The sequence below is a fragment of the Saccopteryx bilineata genome, chromosome 8 (assembly GCF_036850765.1).
Source record: "Saccopteryx bilineata isolate mSacBil1 chromosome 8, mSacBil1_pri_phased_curated, whole genome shotgun sequence".
Classification (NCBI taxonomy): Eukaryota; Metazoa; Chordata; class Mammalia; order Chiroptera; family Emballonuridae; genus Saccopteryx; species Saccopteryx bilineata.
The window spans coordinates 70,946,885-70,970,131 of NC_089497.1; the positions used below are offsets into that span (position 1 = coordinate 70,946,885).

At 46.3% G+C, this 23,247-nt stretch overlaps 1 protein-coding gene across 14 annotated transcripts in view; it reads left to right on the forward strand.

Annotated features, from left to right (window-relative positions):
* MCF2L2 (MCF.2 cell line derived transforming sequence-like 2) overlaps window positions 1-23,247 on the forward strand; it is a 255,093-nt gene that overhangs the window by 73,480 nt on the left and 158,366 nt on the right. For all 14 annotated transcript variants that reach the window (XR_010726901.1, XM_066241647.1, XM_066241644.1 and 11 more), the window contains 4 exons: window positions 11,204-11,353; window positions 15,941-16,065; window positions 16,649-16,763; window positions 17,227-17,346. Coding sequence is in view for 13 of the 14 variants with exons in the window: in XM_066241647.1 (XP_066097744.1) it covers window positions 11,204-11,353; window positions 15,941-16,065; window positions 16,649-16,763; window positions 17,227-17,346 (510 nt within the window). In the remaining variant the exon portion in view is untranslated. The remainder of the gene's footprint in view (window positions 1-11,203; window positions 11,354-15,940; window positions 16,066-16,648; window positions 16,764-17,226; window positions 17,347-23,247) is intronic.

Consider the following 23,247-nt stretch of genomic DNA (forward strand, 5'->3'; position numbering starts at 1 on the left):
AAACATCAGAGATATTCTTTACATGCCTTTTGCATGCTTTATATATATATATATTTTATATATAAATATGTAATTAAAAACATGTATTCACAGTATATATATTACCTATGTCTTATGAATATGGAGATACCTTTTTGGTATCAGTGTGCTTTCTAGGTGTCAGATTTTTGAGATTCATATAAAGTTAGAACTGAAAAGAACCTTAAAGATCATTTATTTTAGCCTGACCAGGTGGTGACACAGTGGACAGAACGTTGACCTGGGATGCTGAGGACCCAGGTTTGAAACCCTGAGGTTGCCAGCTTGAGTGCGGGCTCATCCAGCTTGATCTCAGGCTCCCCAGTTTGAGCACGGGGTCACCAGCTTGAGTGTGGGATCATGATCCCATGGTCGCTGGCTTGAGCCCAGAGGTCTCAAGGTCACTAGCTTGAGCAGGGGTCACTGGCTCGGCTGGAGCCCCCTGGTCAAGGCATGTATGAAAAGACAATCAGTGACCAACTAAGGTGCCGCAACTGTGAGTTGATGCTTCTCATCTCTCTCCCTTCCTGTCTGTCCGTCTCTCTCTCTCTCTCAAAATAAATAAATAAAAATAAAAAAAAAATTTAAAGATCATTTATTTCAATCAACTTATTTTACAGGTAAGGAAACTGACTTGCAGAGTAAAGAGGTGACTTATCCAAGGTCTTATGGCCAAGTAGTGGCAGAGCCAAGACTAAGGCCAAGCTCTTTTTTATCACCCTATCAGGATAAGGTCCTCTGTACCACTTCCAAGGTGATTATTCACTAATAAGACACTTGGAATCAGTTTTTTTGTGGTTGTTGTTGTTTTTTCTTAATCATGTGAGAGGCAGGGAGGCTGAGAGACAGATTTCTGCATGTGCCCTGACTGGGATCCACCAGGCAACTCCACCTAGGGCTGATGTTCTGCCTATCTGGGGGCACTGCTCTGTTGCTTGGCAAATGAGCTATTCTAGTGCCTGAGGCAAGGCCATGAAGCCATCCACAGTACCTGAGGCCAACTTGCTCATTTGAGCCATGGCTGCAGGAGAAGACGTGGGGCGAGGGGGTAGAAGCGGATGGTCACTTCTACTGTGTGTCTTTTTTGTTTGTTTTTTCAGAGACAGAGTCAGAGAGAGGGATAGACAGGGACAAACAGGAATGGAGAGATGAGAAGCATCAATCGTTAGTTTTTCGTTGCGCATTGCGACACCTTAGTCGTTCATTGATTGCTTTCTCACATGTGCCTTGACCACAGGCCTCCAGCAGACCGAGTAACCCCTTGCTCGAGCCAACGACCTTGGGTCCAAGTTGGTGAGCTTTTGCTCAAACCAGATGAGCCTGTGCTCAAGCTGGTGACCTCGGGGTCTCGAACCTGGGTCTTCGGCATCCCAGTCCGATGCTCTATCCACTGCGCCACCACCTGGTCAGGCTCCTGTGTGTCTTGACTGGGAATCAAACCTGGGATTTCATACCCTGGGCTGATGCTCTACTGCTGAGCCAACTGGCCAGGGCCATTTATTTATTTTTTTAATCTTTTAGAGTGGAATGGGGTTGGGGGGAGAGACAGGAACATCAAGCTCTTCCTCTAAGTACCCTGACTGGGGATTGAATTGGCAACCTATATGATTTGAGATGATGCTCCTACCAACTGAGCCATCTGGCCAGGGCCAGGTTAACTGGTTAATAGGGCCCTTCATGGGAAAACTCTGGCTTTCCTGTATTTCCAGGATGACATTTGCAAGCCTCACCTGACTCTGAGTCATTACTGTTATTATTATTACATTTGTAAGGTACTCTACTGTGTCCAAAATTCTTTCACATTTGTTATTCCTTTTGGTCCTCAAAATAAATAAATAAATAAATAAATAAATGAGTAAATAAATAAATAAAAAGGAAAACCCGCGAAAACAGAGCAAGCGCTATCCTTATATTTTAAATCGGGACACTGGGATTCACTGGCATTCCTTAGCTCACCTGAGGTCACACGGTTAGAGGTTATCAGCATCTGGACACTAAGTCAGACTTTCAACTCTCAATGCCAAATCTTTTGTTGATATAATTTTATTAAATCTTCTTTGACTGCCAAGAGGTTACATTGTGCTTAAGAGTGCCAGCCCTGAGCCACGTTACCCGGGTCAGTTCCAGTTCTGCCACTTACTTTTTGTGTGACTTCTGGGGAAATTACTTAACCTCAATTTCCTGTTTTCTCATTTATAGAATGCAGGGTGGTGATAAGAATAATTCCTCATTGAGATGCATAAGAAGAGAAAGTGCATGCAAAGCAAAATACTGAATAATCTCACATTTTCTTACAATTCCTGTTAAATTGAATTTTTTTATATATTATTCATCGTAGGCTATTAGTGGATGCAGTTAGAGTTATAGGAATGTTAGATTATGTGAAAATAATAACACTTTTATGTACTAGAAAAGATTTTATAAAAGTTGGTGTTTGCCTGACTTTTCAGGCCTAAAGTACTGTGATATTCAAGACTGTTACTGTATTAGAACAGTCTCACAGAGAATAGATTGATGGTTGCCAGATTGGGGGAGGTAAAAAAAGTGAAGGGATTGAGAAGTACAAATTGGCAGTTATAAAAATAGTCCCGGAGGTGGAAAGAATAGCATAGGGATACAGTCAATAATTTTGTAATAACTGTGTATGACATCAGATGGGTACCAGACTTATCGTGGTGATCCTTTTGTAAGTTACATAAATGTTTAATCACTATGTTGTACACCTGAACTAATATAATACTGTGTCAACTGTAATTGGAAAAATCGAAACGATTTAAAGCATTGTTGCTTTATCAGTGCTTGTTCTAATAGGGGGGATTCCACCCACAACAATGCTTCACGTATGAAATGGTCGATGTGGAGGAGAAGTTGGGTTCAGACAGTCAGGGAGACCTGCCGTGCTCTGGAGTCTGGCCCCTCCAGCCTCCCCGCCTCTGGTGGAGAGAAGGGCTACCTCTGACCTGCCGCGTTGGTTATGATGTGTGTTTGGGTTTTCAGAACTGTTCTCTGATGATGTACGGACAAAAGTAACTTTTTCCCAAATGAAAATGAGGTCGGGGGCCCTGACCAGGCACTCAGTCAGTTAGAGCGTTACCCCTCTGTGCCGAGGTCGCAGGTTTGATCCCTGGTCAGGGCACATGCAGGAGTCAGCCCATGAATGCATGAATAAGTGCAACAAGTCGATGTTTCTCTCTCTCTTCTCTATCTCCTCTTTCCTTTCTTCCTAAAATCAGTCAACAAATTAAAAAAAAATTTTTTTTAAGAGAATTAGGTTGGGCCTCTTTACTCCTATCATTCATCCATTCAGTAGTTTAGACCACCTGTGTAACGGGCACAGCACCATACCCTGGGGAAAGAGATGAATGTGGCATTGTGCTCCCCCTTCAGGGGCAGAATTGTCTCAGGAGCAGATGAAACTGGGTGAGCCAGTGCCAGTATGGCTGCATGGGATTCTGAAAAGCCACTCACCTTCAACTAACTCTTCTAATGGTCAGTGTTACTTTTCCTAGGTTGGGCCACATGTTTCCTGAAGCACTCTTTTTTTTTTTTTTTTTTCATTTTTTCTGAAGCTGGAAATGGGGAGAGACAGTCAGACAGACTCCCGCATGCGCCCGACCGGGATCCACCCGGTACGCCCACCAGGGGCGACGCTCTGCCCACCAGGGGGCGATGCTCTGCCCATCCTGGGCGTCGCCATGTTGCGACCAGAGCCACTCTAGCGCCTGGGGCAGAGGCCACAGAGCCATCCCCAGCGCCTGGGCCATCTTTGCTCCAATGGAGCCTTGGCTGCGGGAGGGGAAGAGAGAGACAGAGAGGAAAGCGCGGCGGAGGGGTGGAGAAGCAAATGGGCGCTTCTCCTGTGTGCCCTGGCCGGGAATCAGACCCGGGTCCTCCGCACGCTAGGCCAACGCTCTACCGCTGAGCTGAAGCACTCTTATAAAATGCAGGTATCTCCCCTTGGATGTTAGCTGCGAAGTCACTAGCCCATGAGCAGGTACTCATTTAATGGCAGAGTAGGGTCCATAAGTGGAAGGGATAGAGGACAAGGTAAATTTTTGTACAGGAGAAGAGAGAGGGCCCTGGCTGGTGGTTCTGTGGATAGAGCATTGGCCTGGTGAATGATCGTTCTGGGTTTAATTCCCAGTCAGAGCACACAAGAGAAGTGACCATCTGCTTCCTCTTCCCCCTCCCCCTTCTCGCTCTCTTCCCTTCCCAGAGCCAATGGCTCAGTTGTTTTGAGCATTGGCCCCAGGTGCTGAGGATAATTCGGCTGGTCTGAGCCTCAGCCTCAGGCACTAAAAATAGCTTGGTTGATTCAAGCATTGGCCTTAGATGAGGGGTTGTCAGTTTATCTTGGTCAGAGCACATGCGGGAATCTGCCTTACTATCTTTCCTCCTCTCACCTAAAAGAAAAAAAAAGAAGGAGAGGAAAAAGCCCCCAATCTCTCCCTACAAATGACAGAAATGACTGCTAAAAGTCACTAGTGACCTAATCATTGCATTGATCTTTACCCTCAATGTCATATACTCTCAGTAGCATTTGACAAATTTCTCAGAGGCAGCCTGGCTGTGTGTGTAGGGGATGGAAAGGACAGAGGGAAGCATAGGGGCTAGAAGAAAAGGAAGGATTTATTAGAGGCAGGGGTGAGTGGTCCTACACTTTTCAGCATTTTATCTAGTGTAAATCCTAGGTATCTAGATTTAATGTTACGTAGGTTTTTTTGGTTTGTTTTTGTATTTTTCTGAAGCCAGAAACGGGGAGAGACAGTCAGACAGACTCCCGCATGTGCCCGACTGGGATCCACCCGGCACGCCCACCAGGGGGCGATGCTCTGCCCATCCGGGGCATCGCTCTGTCGTGACCAGAGCCACTCTAGCGCCTGGGGCAGAGGCCAAGGAGCCATCCCCAGCGCCGGGGCCATCTTTGCTCCAGTGGAGCCTCGGCTGCAGGAGGGGAAGAGAGAGACAGAGAGGAAGGAGAGGGGGAGGGGTAGAGAAGCAGATGGGCGCCTCTCCTGTGTGCCCTGGCCGGGAATCGAACCCGGGACTTCTACACGCCAGGCCGACGCTCTACCACTGAGCCAACTGGCCAGGGCCTAATGTTACGTGTTTTTTGGGGGATTTTTGTTTTGTTTTGTTTTTACAGAGAGAGAATCAGACAAGGACAGACAGACAGAAACAGAGAGATGAGAAGCATCAGTCATTAGTTTTTTGTTGCACATTGTGGCGCCTTAGTTGTTCTTGATTGCTTTCTCATATGTGCCTTGACCGTGGGCCTTCAGCAGACTGAGTAACCCCTTGCTCAAGCCAGTAACCTTGGGTCCAAGCTGGTGAGCTTTTGCTCAAACCAGATGAGCCCACGCTCAAGCTGGTGACCTCGAGGTCTTGAACCTGGGTCCTTGGCATCCCAGTCCAACGCTCTATCCACTGCGCCACTGCCTGGTCAGGTGTGCTACGTGTTCTTAACCAACAGCAGTCTGAAATTGGAAGAGCTAACGTTTAAATCCTGCCTGCCTTCCTTACTGCCCACGTAATAGAATCTTGGGCAATTCAGTTGATGTGTTGACATTCCCTTTTCTATAAAATGGAGTGAAAATGCCTTCTGCTCTGGACTATGGAGATGATAGACAGATGTATAGCACCGAGTATAAATGGTAGCTGATTCTACTGACCTGCCACTGTTGAAGCATATCGGGGAATATTTGTCATGGCAACAATGAACTATTCAGAGACCAGATGAAATGCTCCAAGGGGCCAAGGGGAGGCAGTAGCCCCAGTCAGCAAACCGGAGGACTCAAGCCTCATCCCCACCCTTACTCAGATATTTATTAGCCAGTACAAATAACTCAGGGAAGCAGTAAAAAGTTTTCAGGGGGTGAAGTAAAGGACAAGGAACATGCTGACTCCCAATCTCTGTTCTGAGAGCTTACACATTTCTGTTACTGAATCCTATCCTGCTGTTTTGCTGTCCCCAGCACAGGGTCAGAGAAGCCCTGGGCTATAGTCCACTCAGAGCTTCCACCCTAGGGCGCCTTGCTGCTTCTAAATGTTTTTCTAACTCTGCATATCTTCATGGAATATTCCTATGTATCCCCGTTTTTTGTTTTAGTAAAGATTAACAGAATAAGATGGTTAGGTGGTTGCAGTGGAAGATGAAGGGCCAGCATAGAGAGAAACAGGGTTTCAGGAGTTACAGCCATGCCTATATTTTGCAAAACTTCTTCAGCTCACCTGATTAGATGTTTTAAAGTGTCCCAGGTGATGCCAGGTGCTCCCTGAGTGCTTGGGAGCGAGTGAGGTGTCCTCCTCTTTTTCGAGTTCATTCCCTGAGGTGGATCCACTATCAGCTTCTGGATCTCCGGAACCAGGTTGCTTCCTAGGGGCTGATGCCAACTCATGATGAGCCTTCACGTTCCTCACTGGTATCCAAAGAGGGCCTGTTGGTGACAAAACTGCAACATACCCTCGCCCCCGGGGTAGCACTTTGACGGGACTCCGCCACTCAGGGCCAGCTAATATGTCCCAGTACAACACAAGAGGCTGAAGCCTTTGCTCAGCTGGTAGAAAATGTGTCTTGTCTGCAGTAAGTCCAGATGAGGAAATGTTCAAAAAATTAAGAGTAAAAAGAGCTTTATACAGTTGTTCTTCTGGAGTGATTCTCTCCTCCTGATTCCTCCTGTTTTCTTTGTGTGTTGGGGCTTAAGAAGGCCATTGGCTCTTTCTCTAATCCCTGTAAATTTGGGTGAATTTCTCAAGCTCCTGAGGCCCCTGAGACTGTTCTAATGTTCATTTTTATTTTCCTTTCAGGACAGTCCTTCTAAAGTCCTTCCTCTCCTTTTCTCACCGTTGTCTACTTTCTTAGTTCCTTCTCTTTTTGTTTCTTCCCCCTGCACAAACCTTCTGCAATTTACACACACCTTCTCACCATTCAGAAAAAACCAGCTTTCAGAACAGTTTATTTTCTTCCTTTTCTTTTCAAAAGTACCTTTTAACCTTATACCTTTTATTATTAAAACCATACAATTTCTTTATAATTAATCAGAATTCTCAACTTTATTTATTTATTTTTTGTGACAGAGACAGAGAGAGAGACCGGTAGAGACAGACAAATAGGAAGGGAGATAGAAGAGAAGCATCAATCCTTCATTGTGACTCCTTAGTTGTTCATTGATTGCTTTCTCATATGTGCCTTGACCAGGGGGCTACAGCAGAGCAAGTGACCTCTTGCTCAAGCCAGCAACCTTGGGCTCAAGTCAGCGACCATGGGGTCATGTCTATGATCCCACACTCAAGCCAGCGACCCTGCGTTCAAGCTGGTGAGCCTCCACCCAAGCCAGATGAGTTCGTGCTCAAGCTGGCAACCTCGGGGTTTCGAACCTGGGTCCTCTGCATCCCAGTCTGATGCTCTATCCACTGCGCCACTGCCTGGTCAGGGAGAATTTTCAACTTCTAAAAACCTTAACTTTTAGTGAGGACTAAGTAATTAGTAATTTTAGATTGATACTTTTATGAACATACTTCATCACCTCTAGAAACAGATTCTTTTATTGGCAAACAAATTTTTATTTTCAAAAGATATAATAGAGATAACAGGAACCTTTAATAAACCTAGAGTAAACAAACATTTTTTTGTTAATAACTATAAAAGACATTAATTAAATTATTTAAATGACTTGGTTTCTCTTTTCTTTCTTCCTAAAATTACCTTTTTTTTTTTTCAAAGAGCCAAATTAAGATTATCCTACTTACAGTATTAAGTCTAGTTTCAACTTGGCCTGGTAATTTGTATAAGCACAACAAGACTAGTAATTGATCATATTGGCTTTTTACAATCTTCTTTGCTGGAACTTTATAAGGAATTTTAATTAACCTCTCAGAGCACACACAAAGCCAAGCTAGCTACATAGTTGCTATTAGGCTCTGTGTGTAATCTTACTGAAAATGTCCGTCTTTCCCACAGTTGTAACAGATTTGTGGTCTTGGTCACAGACTGTCTCCCTTCCCAACCCTCAGGTCCCTCCTGAAGGCCTTGTCCCAAGGACACTCCCCAGACCCTTCCCAGGGTGGGTCCCTGAAGGGAGCTGAAGGGGAGGGAGGTTGGGTGAGGGGAATTTGAGTTTTTAAAGGGCTCTGGACTTAAAGAAGCACTGGACCCAAACTAAGCATTCCAGTACTTTTGTTTTTTAAGGAAAAGGGGCAAAGTTCTCTTCTTCTGTAGCTGCTGCCTGCTGGTTAGCCTTGGTGAAATATCTAGGGGGAGGGGTTGGTCTGAGGTTTGGCTAGGTGGTGAAAACAGTTCTTACAAACCCTTTCTAGTTCCAAGGGTCATTTCATATTCCGTCCGATTGCTTCAACCATCCCCTTGGTAAAAGTGCTTTCCTAGTCTTCTAACTCTAAACTTCCCTCCTTCAGACACCAAGGGCATTGTTGTCTGATTGTGAGCAAGAGGGCAGTTAAATTCCGATCTGATGCCCTACAGCTGGGAGGAGTCCCTGTAGCTATAACTTAACTTGAGACTACGCTGCTCAGAGGAAAGAGAATTCCCATGATGAAGGAAAGATGGAGGGAAAGGGAAAGCCTTTGGCCTGATCCCTAAAAGTGACCTTGGCCGCAAGCATTCGGGGGTTTCCCCTGCTGCTTGTGTCCCTTACCAAACAGGATGAATGGACATCCTTTTCCTTTGCCAGGCTTTGGGAGGTCATTTCTTCTGGGTCTTTGTATGGGGAACCACTTGTCATGACAACAGTGAACTACATGGAGTAGCAAACCTGTCGTCTGGTTTCCCATTCCTCACACAGGGCACCACTTGTGGTGAAAATGAACTACCCAGAGACCAGAGGACGTGCTCTGCGGGGCTGAGGGGAGGCAACAGCCCTGGTCAGCAGACCCAAGGACTGAAGCCCCGTCCCCAGCCTTACTCAGATATTATTAGCCAGTACAAATAACTCAAGGAAGCAGACAGTAGAAGTTTTCAGGGGGTGAAGTAAAGGACAAGGAACATTGTTGGGCAGATAAAATGTATTATGCTCATTTTGTTAAAGAGGCCGTCGCCCAGGTGATATTAATGTGTGTTGAGAATTGTTGTAGCCTGAGGCTTGGTTTTGGGATTAAGCCTGTCCCACCCTTTTTGGTGTGAGGTGGTACAATCCTATCATGCCTCAGAGAAGTGATTTTGTATTAGAGACTTCCCCATTATGTATATTGGATTAAGGGTTTGGATTTCTACACTATAAAATGGGAACGGAGCGGGAGTTTGCTCCCTTGGTTCTTGAGGTTAGCATGAGAGAGCAGAGAGAATAGAGCCAGCAGCGGGAGGAGGCCACGTGGAGAAGGCCAGGAAAAGCAGCCAAGATGGCGGAGTACTGAGTGAGATGCCAGTTTGTACAGAGTTTGTATCTGGGATAAGGAAGGAAATGGGGAACTGAGGAGAATAAGGCTGTTGAGCTAGAAACCTTTGATTCTAGGAAACTCGGATAAATCAGTAGCTTTGTGAGCACTGAATGTGACTGGGTTTTGGAGCCCAGTGTGTATTTTTACTTGCCCGCCGGGTGCAAGCTAGATTAAAGACTATGGCCCACCAGTTTTTGGCTCCATGGTTTCTTTACCGACTGTCCGAATCCAATGCGAACCTGCATAGGCCAGAAGGCTGCTGTGATAGTGGCCCTGGCCCTGCCTGCTGGCTTTACAAACATGCTGACTCCTAATCTCTGTTCTGAGAGCTTAAACATTTTGGGTTGCTAAATCTTATCCTGCTGTTTTGCTGTTTCCAGCACGTACTGTTTCCAGTATCTTATAAAGTACTGCAACCCGCGGGTTTCACAGAGACACCAGGCAGGTTACAGAAGAAATTTGAGGAGTTTATTTATTTATTTATTTTTACATAGGCAGAGATAGACAGGGATAGACAGACAGGAACGGAGAGAGAGATGAGAAACATCAATCATTAGTTTTTTGTTGCGCGTTGCGACTTCTTAGTTGTTCATTGATTGCTTTCTCATATGTGCCTTGACCACGGGCCTTCAGCAGACCGAATAACCCCTTGCTGGAGCCAGCGACCTTGGGTCCAAGCTGGTGAGCTTTTTGCTCAAGCCAGATGAGCCTGTGCTCAAGCTGGCGACCTCGGGGTCTCGAACCTGGGTCCTTCTGCATCCCAGTCCGATGCTCTATCCACTGCGCCACCGCCTGGTCAGGTGAGGAGTTTATTAATTAGCCAGCTAGCTAGCTACATGGGGCATGGTCCCAAATCATGTAGGCCCTCTTACAGTTCTGTATCTTCTTTTATACAAAATCAAGTACTGGTTGGGGTGGGTAAGGAGGGAGCATGGTACAATAGTCAATTACTAACAAGCTTACAACATCTATCTATAGGATCTAGTAGAAGGAAAAAACATTCTTACACATCAAGACCACAAGATAACAGTAGTGATAATTGTTTTACATACCCCACAAAGACATTCCCAAGTTTTCTAGTGTCTACCCCCATTCCTGTCACTACAAAATGTTTAGCTTAGTATAAGGAGAGAAGCTAAATGAAATTGCCTTTGCTAAAAGTGTTGGGCTTAGCTTATTAGGAAAACCTAATAAGTTAGTTCCCGCTTGCTTTAGTTTACAAGTTTTATACATATAAAGAATTTCAAAAGGGATGATTATTAGAAAACATATAAAATGTTACAGAATGTGGTTTTTCAAGCAAAGGGAGTGGGCTCGTGATCCCTTTGTATACCTCACTCTCAGGACTCCAGGAGGGAAGAGTTAGAATTAGTGTAGGAATTTTAATTAAGATATGTAAACATTGTCTCCTAAAGGCTCTTAAGGATGGGGAAGAGGAAGTTTTCAGATAAATTTTATCCTTCCAGAGAACTATGATTAATTACTAAGTAACTTTTGCCTCTTCAATATCTTTCTCTGGGTTTTTTTTTTTTTTCTTTTCAGAGAGGAAGTGTAAGGGGCCTGACTCTCCTTTTAAAATACTAATGTTACAATTTTTGCAATTCCTTGGCACCTTTCACAGGTCTGGTCAGAGAGGCCCCAGGACTCTTGTCAGCTCAGGGCTTTCTCCCTAGGGCACCTTGCTGTCTCTAATTGTTATTCCAACTCTGCATATTTTCAGAGCATATTCCTACAAATATTAATTCTTATATATGGTATCAGATGGGTACTATGTTATGACTGTCTGATCTTCCAGGCCATCGAGAACTTTGCGTTGACTTTGAAGACCAATGCCCAGATGCTTCAGACGTTTGGGGCTCGCCTAGCCACAGCAGAGCTGCCTGGAGGCGTGCCCTCCGCTGAGGAGCTGCTCATGTCCCACACAAGGCAGCGGGACAAGTTGCAGGTGAGTGGTCAGTGGCCTCTCACAGTCCAGCCTCTGTGCCAGCAGACGGTCAGCCTCCTGGAGGGAGCCAGGAGCAGAATTAAGCCCTCTTCTTCCCTCTTCTTCAGTGACTTGGAAGCCACTGAACACCTTCAACCTGGATAGACAGTAAGTGAAGAGAAAAATCTCTCGAGACTGGGTGGTGCATGTAAAAGGATTTCACTTAACACCTGTGAGAAGCATCTTAGCAAAGGGACGTGCATTCCAGCCTCATGCAGCGAGGTGGGTTGTGCGAGCCCTCCTGCAAGGGCAGGGACTCCTGTGATCTGCTTAGGACAGAGCGAGTTACAGTGGGCTGGGCTGGAAGTGCAGTGAAGGCTTCTCTGTGGCTGTTGTGAAATTTGGGGACAGACTACTGAGCTGACATATTGCTTCACTTTCTCAGGGATGTGTCTTTATATGGGGACTATTTTGAGAAAGAGGACTGGGAAAGATGCTCTGAAGTGGGTTTAAAGAGAGGCACTTATTAAATGACTCACAGAAGTACGTCAGGACTGTTTTTATGAGTTGATAACCAGGGAGCTTGGCAGGCTCTTTCGTGCAGTAAAGGGAAGTCTCCCTGGGGCTCGCTGGATGGGTGTCAACCCCTTTTTGCCTGCAGAACAGACCCATGGTTTCACAGAGGACCAGAACTGAAACAGGCCGCAGACAGGATTAGAAGGGTGAGACATCTTTGCATTACACATGCTCTTGAGGCGTGAAAATGGACCCCCCCCCCCCAATAAAGTAGTATGAAACAACTTTAAAAAAGAAAACTTTGTCCAAACTTGACTGGCAGAAAACATAAGCTAGAAATGAATAGGCACAGAGGTCTTAGTTTTACACAGGAAGACAAAATTGGTATTCTCATGAATATTTTCAGCGTTAATACCTTCACAAATCAGTATTTTGAACTAGTTTGTGCTCCAAGATTTCTTGAAGTAGCTGCTGAAAAAAGAGGACATCTCATGTCTTTCAGGAACTTTGTTTCGAAATCATGAAGACTTGCATTTAAAGGCCAGATTCTGGAATTCATTCATTAGCCTCACAAACAAAGCATAACAGTAGCACTGACTTTTAGTGGTAGAAACGGCAGAAGTGATAAAAGTTAAGGATTATAAAGCATTAGTCACTCATATGTTCTCTAGGCTCTGATTCATTCTTTCACTTCCCACCCACCCCTCCCCCCATTCCGGGCCATGACACAGCCAAGCACAGTGCTTGGCATGTAATAATAGATCTTTATAAATACATTTTAAACAAATGTCACAATTAATGCTTACCCTTGTCATAGGAAAGCATTCCCCTGGAAAAGTTAAGTTCTTTTGAGCCTGCAGAGGCCCTCCTCACCCTGTTCGGTGGGTCTTCTGAACCCCTACGACGAGAGCGCACTGGGACAGCTGTCCCTGTTGTTATAAGAGTTAAATATTTCCCTCCCTTGAGCACCCCACTCCACTTCCCTGGCCTATTTCCTAGGACACAAAACTTTCTCATGATTCTGGCAACGAAAGGAACACACACAGTTGGTCTCAGGATGGCCTCCGCATTATGTCTGACATCTGGGCTGATTGGTTAGTGCCTGCTCTCCACAGGTCTTACCTAATCTGAATTGTCACTACTGTGGACAAGGGCAGATTCTGTTTGGGGGCTGAGCAACTTACCTTTATGCTTTTCCAGGCCCATAGCTCCTCAAACTTGCCCTCTATGTTCATGGCAGATTTCGGTAACCCTACTGAGCTGTGGTTTGGTCCCAGAGCGATAACCAGGTCACGAGCTTACTTTGTGTTTTTTTAACCATGTGAAAGGGATATGCAGTGTATGACATCACGTAGTAAGAGTCACCTTCCCTCTCTCACACGCTGCCTCACACTCTGCAGCCCTTTGGGTGTGTCTCCCAAGCTTCCCTAACAATGTGCCTCTTTGTTGGCCCCTCCACTTTCCCTCCCAGCTCTGCATCACACGCACATACACTGTATATATATTTTCCTAATGATGGTTAATGCCAGAATACTGCTGTCATGCTGGAAGTTGGGGGCAGTTAAAAAACAGAAAAGTGCCTGACCAGGTGGTGGCACAGTGGATAGAGCGTCAGACTGGGATGTAGAGGACCCAGGTTCGAGACCCTGAGGTCACCAGCTTGAGTGCAGGCTCATCTGGTTTGAGCAAAGCTCACCAGCTTGGACCCAAGGTCGCTGGCTCGAGCAAGGGGTTACTCAGTCTGCTGAAGGCCCGCGGTCAAGGCACAGATGAAGCAATCAATGAACAACTAAGGTGTCACAACGAAAAACTGATGATTGATGCTTCTCATCTCTCCCCGTTCCTGTCTTTCTGTCCCTATCTATCCTTCTCTCTGACTCTCTCTCTTTCTCTGTAAAAAAAAAAAAAAGAAAGAAAGAAACAGAAAAGCCAGGATCGTTTTTAGTGGTTAAGAAGAGGAGGAAAAAGCTAAGCGCACTTGCCAATGAGTCCCCTGCCTTCCCAGGTATATCTTCTTTGTCTATCACCTGTAACCTGGTTTCTTTTAAACTATTATTAATTCATCCAACCTACAAATATTTAATAAACATAGATGAGATAATAAAAATGAGGGCTGATACCTAGAGTGGAAAAGAAGGGATATGTCCAGTTCTCAGGCAAGAATAGCAGCCAGGTGGCCTATTTGGAGCATTACCTGGAGTGGGCAGAGCCACAGGGAATCCAGAGAACCCCGAGGGACTGGGTCAGGTGGGTCCAGTCTGTCGTGAGGCTGGGTGTGGACAAGGAAGTCTGCAGTGGGTGAAGACGGGAGTAGCATGGGAGACAGGAGCAAAGGCCTGAGGTTGAGAGTGCCAGGTTCCTGGTGGCCAGGTGGCAAGTATAAAACCCCTTGCCCAGGGGACGAGCTGGGGGCCGCGTGAAGGTGGTGGGGCCTGAGGAAGCGACTCAGTATTCATGGGCCTGGGTGTGATTGTTTTATAATTGTTAAGCCTAATCCGGAGGGACCCAAAACATTGAGGACACAAACAAAGTCCGTCAACTCCACACCAAAGCTTTATTGTCTAGCGTGGCCAAGCGGCGGCAACTCCGACAGAAATCTGAGGGAAAGCGCGCTGGCCCTTTGTTCTACCTAGTTTTTATAGTTTTGTAAGTGGGAAGTACAGAAGCAAAATTTGTAATTAGGAGCCCCTTACCAATATTGGTTATAGTCATATGTCCTTTAATATGATAGGACCATGTTCAATTTGCAAGCCATACATTATTTTGGAGAAAACAAAATTTACAAGTCAACACAATGGTAGAAAGATGTCTCTTTACATATTAAAAGGCATTCCCATATTATCTAGTGTTCATCTGCTGTCTCTCTGCCCAGAGTCACACGTGTTAACTACACGCATTTACATAGGAGAGGTAGTTTTTGTGGGGACAAATGCCCGCAAATGGCTCATAGTTATAAGAAAAGGTTTATTTTGGCTTTTCTCTCCCTGCACCTGGCTAGCCATTCACCCCTTTCCCCATAGGTGTGGTGGAATGTCTGGGGATCCATGTTTTCCTCCCCTTTGCATTTACAGTACAATGCCAAGGGCCATCCTGGTTATGCCAATCACACAGTACAGAGACTATTCTCACAATTTCTCTGCACACCTTAACCCAAATTAATAAAATGTTCTTCAAGCCTCTTAAAATATTAATGTTAATTCTGTAGTTTTTGGTACCTTACAACACCTGCGGATGAAGTGGCTCAGTGGCTCCTCATAATTACAAGGCTTCTCTAACTCTCAGAGCAAATCAAAGCAGCGTCCTGTGTGACCCAGGAACCAAACCCAGAACTCCTGCGGCAAAATTCTAGGCCAGGCTTCAGTCCTTTTACCTCCTTGCCTTATGGTTAATGCGCAGGGCATTGAGAGGACCCCACTGTGTGCGTAGAGGGCGAGAGCTGCTGGATTCGCAAGGAGGTAGCCTGACCCCTTTCCCAACTGCAAAACCCTGAGTTTCCGTGGAGAAAGAGCGGAGTGGAGTTGCCTTGGAAGTTTGACTCTTCCTGTGTCAGACTGAAATTGCTACCCATCTCTACCACATTTTTGGGGGGCAGGAGGAAGGAGAGGCAGGTGTTTATTGATGAAACCAGATGAAGTTTTGTGGAGTTTTTTTTTCTGGTCAACTAGCAATTATTACATTGTTATTGCATGGCAATTCCCAGCATTTAACAGTCAGTATCAGTCATTTTCTTGTTTCTGGTGACTATTTTGGATTAGAACCAGTTTTTATCAACTAATTTTGCTTTTAATTTACAATAGCCCAAGACACAAAATTGAATAGTTATTGCTTTTGGAGAGAAAAAATAGATAGGCTCTGAACAAAAGACTTGCTTTATCCAGGTCATATCCTTTTGTATATTTAAGTTTTGAATCATGTGTGTATATTACCCATTAAGAAGAAGTTATTTCATTTTATAAATCTGCAGCTTGAATTTTTTTGAATTTAATTTCCTAAATGAAAGATATCCTGTTCTACCATTCTTCTTACCCCCAAATCTACTAAGAACTTTTTCATTAATTTCTTATAAGATAAACTATATTTTTCTTTCTCTAGGATGAGCTGAAACTACTTGGAAAGCAAGGGGCCACATTGCTGTCATGCATTCAAGAACCAGCAACCAAACCTCCCGCCAGCAAACTCAATCTCAATGAACTTGAGAATGCAGCCACCATGGAAAGGTGAGTGAAGGTGGAATATGCCTTTTTAAGGAGAGACTAGAACTCGATGATCTGAAACAATATAGGACAGAGTAGAACAGCTGCAGTTGGGTCCTGGTAGGGTCAAGAAAAAATAATAGTTGATACATCAAAAGGCAAAAGATGGTACCTCCGTGGCATCCCGCTACAGAGATGTGTTTAAGAGCATGCCTTCGTCCCTCTAACAAAACGCTGTCATCCCTGACATCAAGGGAGATGGTAGTGTTGGCTGGGTTTCATTTCCAAACAGCAGTTTGTCTGGGTGCTTTGCTATGGCAAAGAAAAGGCACAGAGGTCAGGTTCCCTGAGGCACATTTCAAAGCCCAGCAGCTGCAGCTGAAGTGAAGTTTCTGCCTAGCACTGAAGGTGTCCTGGTTGAAAAATTGAAAACACAGGAACCAGAGGGACCATGAGAAAATTCTAAATGACACAGACTTGCATAATTAGGGTATTACCATACTTTAAAACACTGACCGAAACATAGATGTTATCTACATAAGCCTGTGTGGACTGCTGTGGAAATGAATGTTAACCACAGTGCGGCTTTCTCATTCTCTCCCGACAGGTTACTAGTTCAACTGGATGAAACAGAAAAAGCCTTTAGTCAGTTTTGGTCCAAGCATCACCTGAAGCTCAATCAATGCCTGCAACTGCAACACTTTGAGCACAACTTCCGTGAGGTGTTGTTTTCTTGTGTGATAGAACTTCCTTTTATGGTCTGTGACCTCCGGTTCTCTCCTCTGCCCAGCTCTGGGTATTGAACTTTCTCTCCTCCCCCCATTCCTGCCCCCTGCTATAATCTTTGCTTCCTCTTAGATTATCCTCTCCTCACTTTTTCCAATGGGGTTGCAATGCCCTAGGATCCAGTTTTCCTGTTGGCATACATGCCATTTCAGTGATGGTTTATCTTCCTTTTTGATTGACAATCTGTGGAATGTAGCTTTAATATAATATTCCACTTACATGTGTCTCAGCAACCCCTCTGCCCACTGCCACTTAATCTAAAAGCTAATGAGCTATAACATATTTCCATTGGTCCTGAATCCTTTTTGGATATTTGTGTTTTCTTAAAATAAAGCAAACCTCTACCTCCAGATGGGAGCTCATTGGCTCATTTCTGGCCTGTTTGAATGTCTCTTCTAGGCTAAGCTTGCCCTGGACAGCTTGCTGACAGAGCAAGCAGAGTTTGCAGACACCGGAGACAGTGTGATGCATGTGGAGCAGCTTCTTAAGGAACACAAAAAGCTGGAAGGAAGAGGCCAGGTTTGCGTTTTGCTGTTTTTGTGCACTGGGAGGGTGGTCACTGTGGACAGTGACAGATCGTGCCCACTTATTGTTGGAAGGTTGCTAAGGGACACAGGAATGCCCAGATCCTGCCCTGTCAGTCACCCCGCTCCCACCCTAGGTGCCCAAGGAGATCTGCCTGCAGTGCTGAGTTGTGGCAGCTGCCAGAGCGCCCTGTCGAGGCTGGAGGCCCAGGTGGGGTGAGGTCTTGGGGTTCCCTGCCCCCTTGCAGGGTGTTGGCACCCGTGGAAGAGCAGCAGGAAGGCAGGTGGCAGTGGGCACATTGCCCATGCGCTGCTGTGGAGGATGTGGAGGCGTGGGCTGGGGGGTTGGTGGTAAGGAGGGGAAACTTTAGAAGGGGAAACCAGAAAAAAAACAAAACAAAACACTAGTTTTATAAGAAGCAAGACGAAAAGGAGGAAATGAGTCCACATTACTTCTGTTGCTAACAGAGTTGGCAACGTTTTCTTCTTTCTCTTGCGCCAAGAGTTGTAAAACTCAGACTTGTAAAGGAGATGTTTCACAATTCTCTCGCCAGAGTTAACCAGTTTTCCAGGTCTACATACAGGTCAGCACTTAGGAACAGTTCTGTTCTAAGTCCTTATAAATTTGGCTTATAGGACTTAAGAAAACCCAGTCATAACTTTCCAGAGAAGTTTCTTTCTGCTTTTTTAAAATTAGCTTCTCCCGACTTTTGTCTCTTGGGCACCAAGTAGTCTGTGTTTAGCGCTTCTTTTCTGAGCTAATCTAGGTGTGTTTCTGAGACGGTAACTTGGTAGTCCTAGCCATTTGCTTTTCAAAGTATGCTCCTTTGGCCAGCAGTATAGAAGTCATTTGAACTTGTTAGAAATACAGAATTTCTGGCCCCATCTCAGTATCCAAATCCACATTTTAATAAGATTCCCAGGTGATTGACATGTATATTATAGTTAGAGACATACTCCCCTGAAGAACAGTAACAAGTGTAAACTAAGGCCACGCTGGTTCTAAGAGTTGTCGGTTGTGGATTCTGAGCTGAAGATTTTCTGCACACGTGTGAACACCCAGACCCACCTGTGCACCAGCATTCACTTAGGAATCTCACCCTTCCCTAGTGAGCAGTTCCTCTGTTATCAGTGACCATTGACAGCTGAACACTTTAGTGCTGATGGCACAAGGCATCAGAGATGTTTATCAAACCGTGAAAGAATATGATTTCATATATCTGATATGTCCTAGATTCTCTAAGATAGTCCCAATTTTACGTAATTTTAGTTTTTTCAAAAGAACTCCTTATTAAATGTAGATACTGTGTGTGTATCTTTACTTTTGTGCCTCTATATATTAGAGAAAAAATGCCTCATCAAGCCCAGTGCATTTATTTTTTGGTTTGAAAAATATCTTCCACCTGCCATGATGGTAGCTCTCGACCTACCAGGAAGGCATTCAGTCATCACCAGGTGTTCCGTGCCCAACTATGTGATTATGGTCGTGAACCAGGCTTGACCATGAGGCCCTGCTCTCATGGAACTTACATTCTACTGGAGAGAGACAGATAAGTAAAAAGTAACCAAATAAGTATTAATAGCAGATAGTAACAAGTGGCATTATGAAGAGAACAGGATATAACAGGAAGTGACCAGCGCTGCCATTTCAGCCGGGGTCGTCAGGACAGGCCTCTCTAAGAGGGGAACCTTGAATCTGAGATCTGCATCTGGGGAATCGCGTTTGAGGCAGAGAAGCTGCACATGCCAGGTGTTGAGGCAGCAATCGAGTTACTGAGTTGAAGGAGTGCAGTGGGAGCACAGCGAGCCAGGTGGGAACAAGGTGGGAGCAACAGCCCTGAGGACTGGGCTCTGTTCTCAGTGGAAGAGGAAGCCCTCGCCCGGTGCTCTGTCGTGTTTTAAGTGGGGGCGGATCTGCATGATGACGTCCCCGTTCTGTCCTCAGCCTCCCTCCTTGGGCTTGTGATCCTCGGTGCGTACTTCAGAGATCACTGCCTGGAGCTGGGGGCACAGCCTGTGGTCCTGGGTCGTAGGAACACTCTGTGAACCCATGACCCGTCTGTCATGGACAGAGTCCCTGAGCCCGCTGCACTAGCCTACTGCAGATGAGCCCAGGCAGGTTGGTTTTACCCGTCTTGTGCCGTGTCTACCCTGTTTTTTACTTATTTTCTAGAGGATGCAGTAGACCTATTCCTCCGCCTTTGGATGAACAAGCAAAGCTACTTATAACCAGGACCTTTTTATTTATTTATTTATTTTAACATATCTTCACTTGGGTTTCTAAGAGGTATTGTTTCTTCAGATGATAAAGGCTCGTCTAATCTTTCCATTTGTCCTGTGAAGTGTTAAAGGAACGAGGCGATGTCTGGCTAGACTCTGCCAGAACCTGCTTAGGGTTTGCCCTTCGCTCCATAGTCAGGAGTCAGCTTCCCTCCTGGCATAGCCACACACTCACTTCTGGTTTGTTGCCAACTTCCTTATTCTGTGTGGCGACACCACCCTCGTGGGTCACGTCTGAGCGCTACTGACCACGTTCCAGTGGCATGCTGACTGAGCCTGTTCTTCTCTCTGTTCCAGTGGCATGCTGACTGAGCCTGCTCTTCTCTCTGTTCCAGTTGCATGCTGACTGAGCCTGTTCTTCTCTCTGTTCCAGTTGCATGCTGACTGAGCCTGCTCTTCTCTCTGTTCCAGTTGCATGCTGACTGAGCCTGTTCTTCTCTCTGTTCTAGTTGCATGCTGATTGAGCCTGCTCTTCTCTCTGTTCCAGTTGCATGCTGACTGAGCCTGCTCTTCTCTCTGTTCTAGTTGCATGCTGACTGAGCCTGCTCTTCTCTCTGTTCCAGTTGCATGCTGACTGAGCCTGCTCTTCTCTCTGTTCCAGTTGCATGCTGACTGAGCCTGCTCTTCTCTCTGTTCCAGTTGCATGCTGACTGAGCCTGCTCTTCTCTCTGTTCCAGTTGCATGCTGACTGAGCCTGCTCTTCTCTCTGTTCCAGTGGCATGCTGACTGAGCCTGCTCTTCTCTCTGTTCCAGTGGCGTGCTGACTGAGCCTGCTCTTCTCTCTGTTCCAGTGGCGTGCTGACTGAGCCTGCTCTTCTCTCTGTTCCAGTTGCATGCTGACTGAGCCTGTTCTTCTCTCTGTTCCAGTGGCATGCTGACTGAGCCTGCTCTTCTCTCTGTTCCAGTGGCATGCTGACTGAGCCTGTTCTTCTCTCTGTTCCAGTGGCATGCTGACTGAGCCTGCTCTTCTCTCTGTTCCAGTGGCATGCTGACTGAGCCTGTTCTTCTCTCTGTTCCAGTGGCATGCTGACTGAGCCTGCTCTTCTCTCTGTTCCAGTGGCATGCTGACTGAGCCTGTTCTTCTCTCTGTTCCAGTGGCATGCTGACTGAGCCTGCTCTTCTCTCTGTTCCAGTGGCATGCTGACTGAGCCTGCTCTTCTCTCTGTTCCAGTTGCATGCTGACTGAGCCTGCTCTTCTCTCTGTTCCAGTGGCGTGCTGACTGAGCCTGTTCTTCTCTCTGTTCTAGTTGGCAGCCTTGGCAGTTATTTGAGTGCTCTTTTCTTATACCAGGAAACAATGGTCTCAGCCCCCTCTCTTACTTCTTAATAAATTAGGCAGCTGGACTTTAAAGAATAAAAAGTCAACAGCTATTTTCTTGCCAATTTTTCATGCTTCTATATTGACTAAAGTCCGACAGGTTTAATCAAACAAATGAGATCTCGAAGCTTAAGCAGAACAGATGTAGCCATTTTTCTGTGTGTGCTGGTCAGAGTCAGAGGATTCTAGAGCCAGGCTGCCTGAGTTCGGAGCCTGGCTCTTCTCCTTCTTACCAGGGAACCCTTGGCCATTATGCCCTCACTCTTTTTTTTTAAATATCCTACCATCCATCTGCAAGTGTGTATTGATACCCTACCATCCATCTGCAAGTGTGTATTGATATCCTACCATCCATCTGCAAGTGTGTATTGATATCCTACCATCCATCTGCAAGTGTGTATTGATACCCTACCATCCATCTGCAAGTGTGTATTGATACCCTACCATGGCATGCTGAGGACGCAGCAGTGAGCAACACAACTCAAAACCACGGCCGAGGGATTAGCACCCTTTCAGGGGTGCTGACCAGTGCATCTTGACTTTTACTGCTCAGAACGAGTGCTCTGGGTATTTTCCCCTGAGTTCCTTTAAGTAGCTACTGCTGGATTTGTGTATCATTACTCCTTTTAGTTTTGCACAACAATCATTTATTCTTGAGTACCTAATTTGTGCTATGTACAGTACTGTTTTTTTTGTTTGTTTGTCTTTTACAGGGACAGAGAGAGAGAGGGATAGATAGGGACAGACAGACAGGAACACAGAGAGATGAGAAGCATCAATCATCAGTTTTTCGTTGCGACACCTTAGTTGTTCATTGATTGCTTTCTCATATGTGCCTTGACCGCAGGCTTGCAACAGACTGAGTAACCCTTTGCTTGAGCCAGCGACCTTGGGTCCAAGCTGGTGAGCTTTTGCTCAAACCAGATGAGCCCGTGCTCAAGCTGGCAACCTCGGGGTCTCAAACCTGGGTCCTCGGCATCATAGTCCAGCGCTCTATCCACTGCGCCACCGCCCGGTCAGGCTGTACAGTACTGTTTTAAGTTGAACAAGAGCAGATGTATGCTTGCAAGGGTCTGTGGCATAGTGAGGGCAATAGATAAGTGATCCCAATACGATGAAGTGTGTGCTATGCTCAGGAAAGGCACAGAGTGTCATGGGAGAAGAGGGAAGGGGCATCAGAATAAAATGGCGGCATTAGAGGAAGTTTCCTGGAGAAGATGCACTCTGCGGGGTGATGTGGATTTAGGTCCAGAGGAGTGTGGGTGCAGTAGGAGGGGGAGGTGGGTGGTCGGGGGAAGGGGTGGGGAAGGAAGGATGAGGCTTTCTTTTTTTTTTTCTTTTTTTTTTTCATTTTTCTGAAGCTGGATCCACCCGGCACGCCCACCAGGGGCGATGCTCTGCCCACCAGGGGGCGATGCTCTGCCCATCCTGGGCGTCGCCATATTGCGACCAGAGCCACTCTAGCGCCTGAGGCAGAGGCCACAGAGCCATCCCCAGCGCCCGGGCCATCTTTGCTCCAATGGAGCCTCGGCTGCGGGAGGGGAAGAGAGAGACAGAGAGGAAAGCGCGGCGGAGGGGTGGAGAAGCAAATGGGCGCTTCTCCTATGTGCCCTGGCCGGGAATCGAACCCAGGTCCTCCGCACGCTAGGCCGACGCTCTACCGCTGAGCCAACCGGCCAGGGCAGGATGAGGCTTTCTAGGCAGAGAGAGCAAGCAGAGAAGGCATGGAGGTCTGAAGCTGCCTACATATTTGGGAAACTACAAATCGGTCATTAGTCTGGTTACAGCAGAGGATGGGGTGAGGGAAGTGGAGGAAGGGGAAGCACAGTCATGAGCTTGATCATGAAAGGCTTTCTCTGCGTTGCTCAGGAGTCTGAACTGTCTCCTGAAGACCATAGGGAGCAAGAAAGGACCTGAAGCTTGGGAGTGATGTCGACACGGTGAAAGGTGGCCTGGAACGACTGCTTCCAGGAGTGTGGAGCACGACTTGAAGGAGAGCCTGAGGGAGAGCAAATTGGCCAGTTGTCCCGGTCAGAAAGCATGGAGGCCAGAACAGACAGTGACAAGGAGGTGGTTAAGATGGACTCAGATTTCAAAAGGTGTTAAGCCTGACCAGGCGGTGGCGCAGTGGATAGGGCGTTGGACTGGGATGTGGAGGACCCAGGTTCGAGACCCTGAGGTCGCCAGCTTGAGCATGGGCTCATCGGGCTCATCTGGTTTGAGCAAGGCTCATCACCAGCTTGGACCCAAGGTTGCTGGCTCGAGCAAGGGGTCACTCGGTTTGCTGTAGGCCCCTGG